General features: G+C 57.3%; 1 protein-coding gene across 1 annotated transcript in view; it reads left to right on the top strand.

Moving 5' to 3' along the window:
- ABCA3 (ATP binding cassette subfamily A member 3) overlaps window positions 1-11,970 on the top strand; it is a 37,394-nt gene that overhangs the window by 16,789 nt on the left and 8,635 nt on the right. Inside the window, exons 10-16 of the mRNA XM_007939541.1 lie at window positions 4,262-4,405; window positions 4,756-4,885; window positions 5,591-5,745; window positions 6,817-6,972; window positions 7,171-7,381; window positions 8,307-8,457; window positions 11,470-11,568. Coding sequence (XP_007937732.1) covers window positions 4,262-4,405; window positions 4,756-4,885; window positions 5,591-5,745; window positions 6,817-6,972; window positions 7,171-7,381; window positions 8,307-8,457; window positions 11,470-11,568 — 1,046 coding nt within the window. The remainder of the gene's footprint in view (window positions 1-4,261; window positions 4,406-4,755; window positions 4,886-5,590; window positions 5,746-6,816; window positions 6,973-7,170; window positions 7,382-8,306; window positions 8,458-11,469; window positions 11,569-11,970) is intronic.

Genomic DNA, 11,970 nt, shown 5'->3' with positions numbered 1-11,970 from the left:
ACACCCACTGCCCTGGACCCACAGCGCCCCTAGAGGACAGAGTGGAACTGCCCACAGGGTCTCCAAGGCTGTCAGTCTTCACAGAAGCAGAGCCCAAACCACACCCACTACCGTGGAGTCTATTCTGACCCACAGCGCCCCTAGAGGACAGAGTGGAACTGCACCACAGGGTCTCCAAGGCTGTCAATCTTCAAAGAAGCAAAGCCCAAACCACACCCACTGCCCTGGAGTCCATTCTGACCCACAGCACCCCTAGAGGACAGAGTGGAACTGCACCACGGGGTCTCCAAGGCTGTCAGTCTTTCCGGAAGCTGACTACCTCATCTTTCTCCACAGAGTGGGTGGTGGGTTCAAACTGCTGACCCATCAATTCTCAGCTGAGTGCTTTAACCATTGTGCCACTAGGGCTCCTTATGAAGGTCTCCAAGGCTGTCAATTTTTATGGAAGTCGATTGCTTCATCTTTCTCCCATGGAGTAGCTGGTGAGTTCAAAGTGCCAACATTTTGGTTAGTAGCCAAGTGCTTTAGGCACTGCATCACCAGAGCTCTTTATAAACTAAGCCTGTAAAAGCTGGAGCATTGCAGGGTGACGTAGCACAGTCCCCCACCCAGAGAGGACATGGAGACACCAATCTACCACCCAGGGGCCACGGTGGCCCTCCTCTGACGGCTCACACCTGTGCCCGTTAACACATGTTGTCATCATTCTTAGTGACCACAGAGTCAGTTCTGACTCATGACGGCCCATGTGTGGCAGGAGGACTGCACGGCTCTCTGGACTGTAATCTTCACAGGGGCAGGTCCTCAGGTCTTTCTCCCACAGCCTTGAAATTAGCAGCCAAGCACTTAACCTGTGCATCATCAGGCTCCTTATATGTGTATTAACATGTACATGTGTATGACACACATGCATGCTTATAACATACATGGATGTGGCAGGCATACATGTTTCTAACACATGCACATGGCCCTTTATATTACATACATGCATGTGACAGGCATACGTGTTTATAATGTGTGCACACGACACTTCTTTATATCACATACATATATGTGACAGGCATATACATTTCTAACATATGCACATGGCCCTTTATAACACATACTTGCATGTGACAGGCATATGTGTTTATGACACACACACAACACATTAAAACATGCATGTATGTGACAGACATACTCATTTCTAACACATGCACACAGTCCTTTATAACATACATACATGTGACAGGCATACACATTTATGACACATGCACACCCCACCTTTATAACATATATGTATGCGATAGGCATACACTCTTATGACATACACATGGTATTTCTTTATAGCACATACATATATATGGCACACATTTGCCTTCATGTTACACATCATGTTTTCATACTGCCTGAAACTTGGTTTCTCACCTAACCGTAGTTTGACACCTTAAATACACATAGACATGCATGCGTGCTTGTAAGTTGACTTGTTAGGTTTTTCTACACATCCCTGTGCATTTTGCTTTATTTGCTTATGTTTCTATTCCAACATCGCCTTGTTCTGAGCTGGCCCTGTTTTCTGGCTGTGGCGCAGGGTCCCGCCGTGCGGTTGCACTTCTGCCCGGGTCACTCACCTCGGCTGCTGTGGAGTCAGGTGCGTCTGTCCGTCTATGTCAGGCGATGCAGGCAGACCTCGCTTTACTGTGCCTTGCTTTGCTGCACCTTGGACACTGCGTGTTCACAAACAGAAGGTTTCTGGTGACCCTGCGCCAAGCAGCTCTGCTGACGCCACTTTCTGAATGGCGTGCGCTCCCTTTGTGTCTGTGTACGATTTGGGTCATTCTCACGGCATTTCACATTTTTTCACCATTCAGTTGCACACCTAATAGGCTGCAGCATCATGTCAGGTTAACTTCCACTCGCACTGAGAAACCACAAAATGCATGTGACTTGCTTGATGGCGATGTTTGCTTTATTGAGCTGGTCTGGAACCAAACCCGCAATATCTCTGAGGTACAGTGTCCACGTGCAAGTGTCCCATGGTGGCCACGGCAGAGTGTCACGCGCTGGGGCTGCGAGTGTCCCGTGGTGGCCACGGCAGAGGCCACGCGCTGGGGCTGAGAACTCCAGCTGTGCTCTCAGTCCGAGATCGAGGTGTCACCAGGCCACACGTCCTCTGAGGGCCCCAGGGCAGCGTCTACCTTGTCTCGTCCAGCTTCCGGGGCCCCCGGCACCCCTGCATCGCTCACGTCTGCCTCTGTCCTCACATGGTGCTCTCCTCTGTGTCCCCATCTGCTCTCCTACAAGGATGCAGTCACTGGATTAGGGCCCACCCTGCCCCAGTGTGACCCCATCTGAACGAACTGCAGGCACACCTCGGAGATACTGCGGGGTCGGCTCCACACTGCTGCAGCGTAGTGAATATCGCAATAAAGTGAGTCACAGGGTTTTTCAGTTTCCCATATGGTGGTGCATACACAATACCGTAGTCTATGAAGCACGCTGTAGCGCGATGGAAGAAGCATGAGATGTGGTGACAACAACCAAAATGGGACACAGGGACAGGAATGAGCACCTGCTGTTGGAAAGTGGCACCAATGGCCTTGCCCCCCACAGGTCATCACATACCCATTTGTAAAAAAAAAAAAAAAAGCAGCTGTGAGGCGAAATGAAGTGTGGCGTGCCTGCGAGGAGCAGTACAGGGGCCACCTGCACACCAGCAACGACGGGACTTTTCTAACTCGGGTCACGCTCTGAAGGCCCCACGTCTAGAGCCTCAGCACGTCCTCTGTGAGGCCCAGCCCCTGACAGCCCAGCCGGCGTTTCTGATCTCAGATGCCTCGGACTGTCGGATGAACTGTGGTCTTGCCCGTCACTCGCAGTAAAAACCCACCGCCCATCTGTCAGTTAATAAGGAGCGACTAAGACTGAGGACCGATCGAGGCCTTTGAGTGACGGCGCTGATGGAGAGTATTGCCTGAGCCACAGACGGCCAGAAAACTGAACAGACCTGCCCTGGACTCAGTGTAGCTAGAGTGCTCCTTAGAAGGAGGACAAGATCACCTCACAGACCTTGGGCGTGTTGTCAGCTGGGACCGTTCCCTGGAGAAAGACGCCATGTTTGGTCAGGCAGAGGGTCAGTGGAAAAGAGGAAGACCGTCATGGGACGGCTTGACACAGTGGCTGCGCCAACAGGCTCCAACACAGCGAGGACTGTGAGGGCGTGGGACCAGGCAGGGTTTCATCCTGTTGTACACATGGTCACTGAGTCAGAGCCGACTTGACGCCCCTGACAGCACCACCGGGAGCTCTGGTGGCACAGTGCCTGAGGCACGTGACTGCTAACCAGAAGGCTGGTGGTTCAAACCCACCAGCCACTCTTCGGAAGGAAGATGGGGCAATCTACTTCCGTAGTGATACTGCCTCGGAAACCCAAGCATGGGTCACTATGAGTTGGGTCCGACTCGACAGCACATAACAACACCACCACCACCAGTAGAAACACAGGAACAGTGGCATTCCGCCAATATTAAGACGCACGCTGATTTGAAAGGCCCTTAAAATAATAGGTTTCTTAAAACTAACACTTGGGCAGCTCTGGACACTGTTCCGGACACTGCAGCACCCTGGGAGCCAGCTCCCGCCTGGCGCTCGCCCGTGGCGGGGATCCCCTCTCCTGCCGCCCATGGGCTTGTCCTTGTGTGTGGCTCTGTGACCCCCACCATGTCTGCGAGGGCTGGTATGTCCACGGTTAGCCCCTGTGGGGCTGGTCGCTGGGGCAGCTGGACGGGGAGACAAGTTCTTGCTGGATGGCGCCCAGGGGCAGCCCACTTGGCATCTTGCTTGTTGACATGGCTCTCGTGGGGCTTGAGCAGGGGAACCCGACCCAGCCGGCCGCACGGAGACACAGCTCCCTGGGATTTCTGGACCTACGTCCCTCCAGGCGGAACGGCTCCTCACCTGTCTAGGTGTTAGGTTTCCTGGTTTACCGACATCTCTCCCCTGCGGCGCGGTGTGAGCTCACGTTCACAAGCCTGTGAGTGAGAGCGAGCCCTGTGCCCACCGACCAGATCAGGACTCTGAGACCCAGAGCCTCTGAAGGGGTTGCAGGAACAAGGAGCAGAACGGAACCCGGTCCCGACTGGGGCTCCAACAGGCTCACGGGCCGCTCGGGGAGCCTGCACAGAGCTCATGTTGCCACTTGTGTGCATCCCTGCTGTGTGTTCCCAGCCAGAGGAGGGGACACGAAATGACCATGGTGACCCATCTGCTTCCATCCTAGCCCTCGTACTGGTGCGGGAGCCCAAGGACCGTCTTGGGGAAGGAGGATGAAGATGAAGACCCGGAAAAAGCCTGCAGGACGGGCTTCTTTGAGGCCGAGCCCGAGGACCTGGTGGCCGGCATCAAGATCAAGCATTTGTCCAAGGTGCTGCCCTCCCTGTGGGCCGGGCTGGGGCTGGAACCAAGGCAGACGGGCTTGGGCAGTGTTCACGCGGCCCCCCAGCACCTCCAGGGCGAGGTGCTGATCCCGTAGCCCCCACAGCCCTCTGGCAGACATGTTGCCAGGTGGCTCTGTTGACCCAGCCGGTGGCTGGACCATGGGGAGGGAGGGGCGGCAGGGAGCAGTCGTGTCTCACCAGGGCCGTCTCTGCCCACTGGCCCCGGCCGCTGGGCGTGGCCTCCTTCCCAGCCTTCTGCTGCCCAGAGGAGAGCTTGGGCAGTGGGGTGAGGCCCTAGGGCCCTGGGGAATAAGGGCGGCCCTTTGCGTGTGTGCAGGTGTTCCGAGTCGGGAACAAGGGGAAGGCAGCCGTCAGGGACCTGAACCTGAACCTGTACGAGGGGCAGATCACCGTCCTGCTGGGCCACAACGGTGCCGGGAAGACCACCACCCTGTCCGTGCTCACAGGTGAGCTGGGTGCAGGGAGACCCCTGCCCCATCCACGCTCACAGGCCTGCTCCTGTAAAGCTGCAGGGCTCTGGGCCACCCCCACAGCCTCCTCCCCGACATGGTCTCTGTCCCTCTGTGGTCCTGGGACTGCCGAGGGCAGGACATGCTGTGCCCCCTGGCAGCACCATTACAACATGTACTCCTCAGCCCCTGTTCATGAATGCCTGCTTAGATCATGAGCAAATCAGGCCAGTTCTCGTGTCATGCAGAACCAGTAGCCACACGCTGACCGTCTGGCGCCAACCAGCACAAAGCCCATCCTGCTGCATGCTTTCCTGAGCCAGCTGCCTGGCCTATTGCACTTCCCTGAGGCCCTGCCCCCAGCTCCGCCTCTCTTTGCTGAAGCTCCACCCCAGGCCCCGCCTCACTTCCCTAAGGCTCTGCCCCTAGACCTCACCTCACTTCTGAGTCACCACCCCGGCCCCACCTCACTTTTCCACCTTGTGTTTGCAAAGCCGGTAAGTGGCTGTCAGTGAGGCTGTGACCTGTACGCAGTCCGGCTGTGGGCCCCATGCAGTCCTACAGGGAAGACGGGTCACCGAACTCACTGGGTGGCAGGGCCTTGGGCAAAACAGAGCCAAGCAGTGGGCATCGGACGGGGGCTGCTGCCAGGCCCAGCGCCGTCGCTTCAGGCCGACGTAAGCATCGCGCGTCCTCTCCTAGGTCTCTTCCCCCCGAGCAGCGGGCGGGCTTACGTCGGTGGGTACGAGGTTTCACAGGACATGGCTCGGATCCGGAGGAGTCTGGGTCTCTGCCCCCAGCACGACGTCTTGTTTGATGACCTGACGGTGGCTGAGCACCTCTGCTTCTTCGCCCAGGTGAGTCGCGGGGCCTGGCCTCCTTGCCGACGCCACCCTGTTTGCTCACATGCTCACCTTTCTCCAGTGGCTGCAGGTGCTCCTGGCCTCCCCACACCTGGCTCCATCGTCTTTGGGACAAGGACGGTGGGTGGCCAGGAGGCAAGAACCTGAGCAGAGTGTTGTCGTGGGAAAACTGCTCTCAGGCATTCCTGGGATCAGTCCTACTTAGTCGTAGGGCACCCAAACCACACCCACTGCCGTGGAGTCCATTCCGACCCACAGCGCCCCTAGAGGACAGAGTGGAACTGCCCACAGGGTCTCCAAGGCTGTCAATCTTTATAGCAGCAAAGCCCAAACCACACCCACTGCCCTGGAGTCCATTCTGACTCACAGCGCCCCTAGAGGACAGAGTGGAACTGCCCCACAGGGTCTCCAAGGCTGTCAGTCTTCACAGAAGCAAAGCCCAAACCACACCCACTGCCCTGGAGTCCATTCTGACCCACAGCGCCCCTAGAGGACAGAGTGGAACTGCCCACAGGGTCTCCAAGGCTGTCAGTCTTGATAGAAGTTGACCTCCTCACCTTTCTCCTGTGGAGCGGCTGGTGGGTTCGAACCGCTTGACCTTTTGGTCCAATGCGGTACCCATGGTGACCAGAGCTCCTTGGTCCTGGGGTCTAATCCTGTGACTTTGTTGCTGGACTCACTTTTCCAAAGTCAGATGCTTATGTGTTCAAAACACAAAAGCCCTTCTGCCTCCTTTGCCTGAAGGTTGTTGGTTTCTTGTGTGTTTTTCTTGGATCTGTTTAAACTGTGTACAAGCACAACGCTTGTTTGAGGGGGTCAGCCTCCGTCAGAGCCCCCAACTGCCCCGTGGCCCCACCGTTGAGGGGGTCAGCCTCCATCACAGCCCCCGACCTCCCCGTGGCCCCACCATTGAGGGGGTCGGCCTCCGTCAGAGCCCCCGACTGCCCCGTGGCCCCACAACTGAGGGGGTCAGCCTCCGTCAGCCCCCGACCGCCCCGTGGCCCCACTGTTGAGGGGGTCAGCCTCCGTCACAGCCCCCGACCGCCCCGTGGCCCCCCATTGCAGCTGAAGGGCCTGTCACTGGCCAAGTCCTGGGCGGAGGTGCGGCACATGCTGCGTGTCCTGGAGCTGGAGGACAAGCAGGACTCCCTGAGCAGGCTCCTGAGCGGGGGCATGAGGCGTAAGCTGTCCATCGGGATCGCCCTCATCGCGGGCTCCAAGGTAGGGCCCCTCGTGCGCATGCACCCGTTCACCGCACACCCCCCGACCCCGACCCCGTTCACCACAGGCAGCCAGCCCCCCAAGCAGCACCACAGAAGGGAAACCTGCGTGGGGCAGTTGGGCTGTGTCTCCCTGGACTTGGCCGTGGGCCACCCGGCGGGACCCTGCCGGCACCACCAGGCTGCCCCGCGCCCTCAGGTGCTGATGCTGGACGAGCCCACGTCGGGCATGGACGCCGTCTCCCGGAGGGCCATCTGGGACCTGCTCCAGCAGCAGAAGAGTGAGCGCACCATCCTGCTGACCACCCACTTCATGGACGAGGCCGACCTGCTGGGGGACCGCATCGCCATCATGGCCAAGGGGGAGCTGCAGTGCTGCGGGTCGCCGCTGTTCCTCAAGCAGAAGTACGGTGAGCGCCGGCCGGCGGGCGGGAGGGGGTTTGTGACAGCGGTGAAGGGGCCGGCGGATGTGTGTTTGAGCCCCCGCCGTGCCAGCCGATGCCCCACAGCCAGCGGGCGTGGAGAGGGTTTGTGACAGTGGTGAAGGAGCCGGCGGGTGGGCAGGCGCAGCAGGCAACCCTGTGTGTCGGGGTCCTGTCCCCAGCGTGCCCTGCCGACGCGCCCTCCAGGCCTGTGGCACTGCTGTCTGGTCCAAGGTCAGCGTCCGGGAGGCTGGGCAGCAGTGTGTCCAGCAGCCAGGTGAGGGGGCGGGGCTTCTGGGGGACAGGGCCCAGTTCCCGCCTCCGCGCCTCTCGGCCGGGCACTGTGCTGCAGGCTCCCTCATCCTCATCTCGGACGCACGCCCAGGAGCCAGTGCCCGCCGCGTGGCAGTGCCCGAGAGAGGCAGGCACAGCCTGCACCGGGCGCCCTGTGTGAGGAGACCCTACGGTGCTGCTGGCCCTTCTGCCCTGCCAGCCACCATCTTCCTCTCATGCTCACCCAGGAGTCCTGATGCTTAGCGTGCATCCGTCCGTGGACAGGGAGTGCCCGCAAAGCATGTGGGTCGCCTCACAAACACACCCTTCAGCTGCTCCTGCCAACACTGTGCCTGCAGTAACCCTCGGTCTTGGCCCCGGGAGCCCGTGTCATCCCAGTGGACTGTGTAGTCGGGGGCTTGTTATGGAGCCCACCGCCCCACTGCACCAGCATCTCCTCCCAGCTGGGAAACAGAGAGGACCCCAGGACGGCACCCAGGTCCCCCAGCAGGGAGGGTCCCTGCTCTGGAGGCCACCTTGCGTGGGCCTGGCTCACACAGGCGCCCTGACCCAGCAGGCCCAGGAGGTGGTGTGGAAAGTCGTGGCCAAGCTGCTGACGTGTGTCTGCCCCGTGTTCCAGGTGCAGGGTACCACATGACCCTCGTGAAAGAGCCCCACTGTGACCCGGAGGCCATCTCCCAACTGGTCTGCGACCATGTCCCCAATGCCACCCTGGAGAGCAACGCTGGGGCTGAGCTGTCCTTCATCCTCCCCAAGGAGAGCACACCCAGGTACGGCCCAGGGAGGATGCACGCAGGGTGGCCCAGGGAGAACACATACAGGGCAGCCAGAGAGAACACAGTGTGGTGCAGAGAGGCCTTCACAGATACAGCTGAGAGAACACACACAGTGTGCTGCAGAGAGGACACACGGTGCGGCCCAGAGAGAGCACACGGTGAGGCGCAGAGAGAGTACACAGTGCAGCCCAGAGAGAACACACACAGTGAGGTGCACAGAGCACACGGTATGGCCCACAGACAGCACACATAGTGAGGTGCAGAGAGGCCTCACAGTGAGGTGCAGAGAGAATACACAGTGAGGCGCAGAGAGAGCACATGGTGCGGTCCAGAGAGAACTCAGGCGCTTGCTGCCCCGGAGGTCCAGCCAAGAGCTGCCCCAGGTCCCCGGCCAACAGCAACCCCAGCAGCCTTCACCCCTTACTCCAGTGTCCACACCAAGTTCAAACCTCATCTTTTGAATCACCTGAACCCGATGTGGCGACTTTGTGGTCTGCCCTGGAGCACGGCTCCTCCCCACCGTGGCCCGTGGCAGCTGCTTCCAGGGCACAGTGGAGAAGCAGGCGTGAGGCGCTGTTCCCAGTCCAGAGGGGAGCGGGGAAGGGACGGCAGGGCACGGGTACCAGGCCGGCCTGAAGCCAGCAGCACACAGCTCATCAGGCTCCAAGGCTTAAAAATGCCCCTCTCTTCTCCACGCTCTGGCGTCCTGGTCTTATCTGCACGGTAAAACCCTGTTTCTCAACAAGGTCCCATCCACAGTGCAGGGCTGAGGGCTGCAGTGCGGCTCCTGGGGACATGCTCTGTTACCATAACTCATGCTTGCTTCCCACATGCTTCCCAACCCCCACATCTGAAGCCCCGTCTGTCTGTCTCTGGTAGCCTCTGAGGACCGACTCCCAGTGGAGCTGTGAATATGGTCTAGGAATCACCGCTGGGCTGCCCCATCAGCAGAGTATGAGGAGAGGGTCTAGTTTATTCCAAGGTAGTCGGCTTGGAGGAAGACGTTTCGTTTTAGTATTTGTGTATCCAGTGGTGAAATAAGGACTTCTAGTGGTGCAGTAGGGAGCCCTGGTAGCATAGTGCCTAAGGCACTTGACTGCTAATCAGAAGGCTGGCGGTTCCAACCCACCAGCCACTCCTCAGAAGGAAGATCGGGCAATCTACTTCTGTAGTGATACTGCCTCGGAAACCCAAGGAGGGGTCACTTTGAGTCAGGGCCGACTCAACAGCACATAACAACGACAACAGTGGTGCGATGGTTAGACACGTGGCTGCTAACCACAAGGTCGGCGGTTCGAACCGACCAGCAATGCTGTGGGAGAAGGCCCTGTCCGTCTGCTCCCGTCTGGGTGACAGCCTTGGAAACCCTGCAAGGCAGCTCTGGTCTGCCACACAGGTGGCCGTGAGGTCGAAGCAACGTGCTGACACCGGGTCACGGTGGAGAGTCTCTTGGTTTGCGTTTCTGGTTTGTTCCACGACCAGGAGGGGCTGACCGTCCCGACACTCACCGGCTGCGAGCAGTGCTGTTCTGCGGATGCTTTACTCGAGTCTTCTGCCCGCTTGATGGGTGCTCACTATGTTGACATCATTTTTATTCTCTTTTTTATTGTGATTTGGGTGAAAGTTTACAGAGAAAATTCATTTTCTGCACAGCAGTTCATACACATTTTGTTTCATGACATTGACTGCAATCCACACAATGTAACAGCTCTCTTCCCACTTCCTCCCTGTGATTACCTCTTCCCTGTGTCCTTCTTTCATATGCATTCCTGCCCCCTGAGCTGCCTCCTTGTGCAAACACTGCCCTTCTGATCTCCCACGATTGACTACTCCACAGAGTGTATCTTCCTGATGTAAATGTCACCCCAGATGTCTGTCTGTTGATGTCTGTCTGTTGTTTGACTAGAAGCCACAGGAGTGAACCCAGTTCCAGACCTGAAGGGGAACCAGGGGCCCTAGTCTCAGGGGTCTCGCTGGGCTCTGTCACACCAGCAAACCTGGTCTTTTATTCTGGTTTCGAGTTTAGTTCCACATTGTTCTCCACTCTCTCCAGGACCTCCTGCACTGATCCCCCTCCGAGTGGTTGACGGCAGTAGCCAGGCACCATGTAGTTCTTCTGGTCTCGTGATCATACAGGCTGAGGTTCGCGGGGTCCACTAGTCCCTTGGACTCATTGTTTCCCTGTGTGTTGACATCACTGTGGTTGGAACTTTCTCTGGTTTGCTGTTGTCTTTTAATTCTATGAGTTTTTTTTTTTTTTTCCTACAAGTGTTTTACCTTTAATATGTTAAGTTTATCTTTTTAGCTTTTTTTGTGATTTTGGTGCAATTTTATAGAATAAATTGGTTTTGCATTACACAGCTCACACACCTTTTGTGATACTGGTTGCTGTCCCCACGCTATTAGCCCTCTTCCCTGGTTCCTGTTTTCATTCCTCCTTTCCTGTTCCTTCCTGCCTTCTGAGCTTTCCCCCGGGACAGATGCCGCCCTTTCAATTTCGTCTGGTTGGTGCTCTGAAGGACTGGGCACCTCCCTGGTTGCACCTTATAGGTCTGTCTATTGTTTGGTGAAAGTTGAGCTGTGGGGATGAGTTCAGTTCCGGGCCTGAAGGCTGTCTGAGGCCTGCAGGCTTGGGGGTCCCACCAGTCTCCATCAGACCAGTCAGCCTGGTCTCTTTGTACCTTTTCCTCTGTGAGTCTTCCCTTAGCTTGATGTTGAGACAGTGCTTCTTTCCCTGCGATCAAGTGAACACCCCTTGTTCTCCCCGTTGTGATGCTATCTATTTCAGTGAGGTGTTTGCCGTCCAAAAACCTCCAGCAGGTCAGCATACTCAGGAGATGTCACTCAGAACAAACCATACAGAAGAGCTTCTCTTTTCTGTTTCTTCCTAAATGGCATATCTGGGGCTGACCCTCCCTTCACTCTGTCCCACGGGGCACTGGTTTAGGATCAGGTTATCTGGAAAGTCCGTGAGGTGGGACTGATCGGGGGTCTTTTCTGGTCCAGGTTTGAAAGCCTCTTTGCTAAACTGGAGAAGCAGCAGAAGGAGCTGGGCATTGCGAGCTTCGGGGCCTCCGTCACCACCATGGAGGAGGTCTTCCTGCGGTCAGTCCGAGGCTCGGTGACACGGACAGTGTTTCTACAGCACGAGGACAAAGCAGTCACAGCAGTTGTGAGCTCAGACACCCAGAGACAGACGGTAGCTGAGAGAGAAGGATGACAGGCAGAGAGAGAGGTGACAGGCTAGGGAGATGGATGACAGGCAGAGAGAGGTGACAGGTTAGATGACAGGCAGAGCGGTAACAGGTTAGAGAGATGACTGACAGGCAGAGAGAGGTAACAGAGATGGACAGGCAGAGAGGTGACAGGTTAGAGAGATGACTGACAGAGGTGACAGGTTAGAGAGATGGATGACAGGCAGAGAGAGATGACAGATGCAGATGATTGACAGGCAGAGAGAGGTGACAGGTTAGATGACAGGCAGAGAGAGAGATGACAGGTTAGATG

This window comes from Orycteropus afer, unplaced genomic scaffold (genome assembly GCF_000298275.1).
Source record: "Orycteropus afer afer isolate SDZICR_OR568_19922 unplaced genomic scaffold, OryAfe1.0 scaffold00061, whole genome shotgun sequence".
In the NCBI taxonomy this organism is placed as follows: Eukaryota; Metazoa; Chordata; class Mammalia; order Tubulidentata; family Orycteropodidae; genus Orycteropus; species Orycteropus afer.
This window is presented reverse-complemented; position numbering and strand designations above follow the sequence as displayed.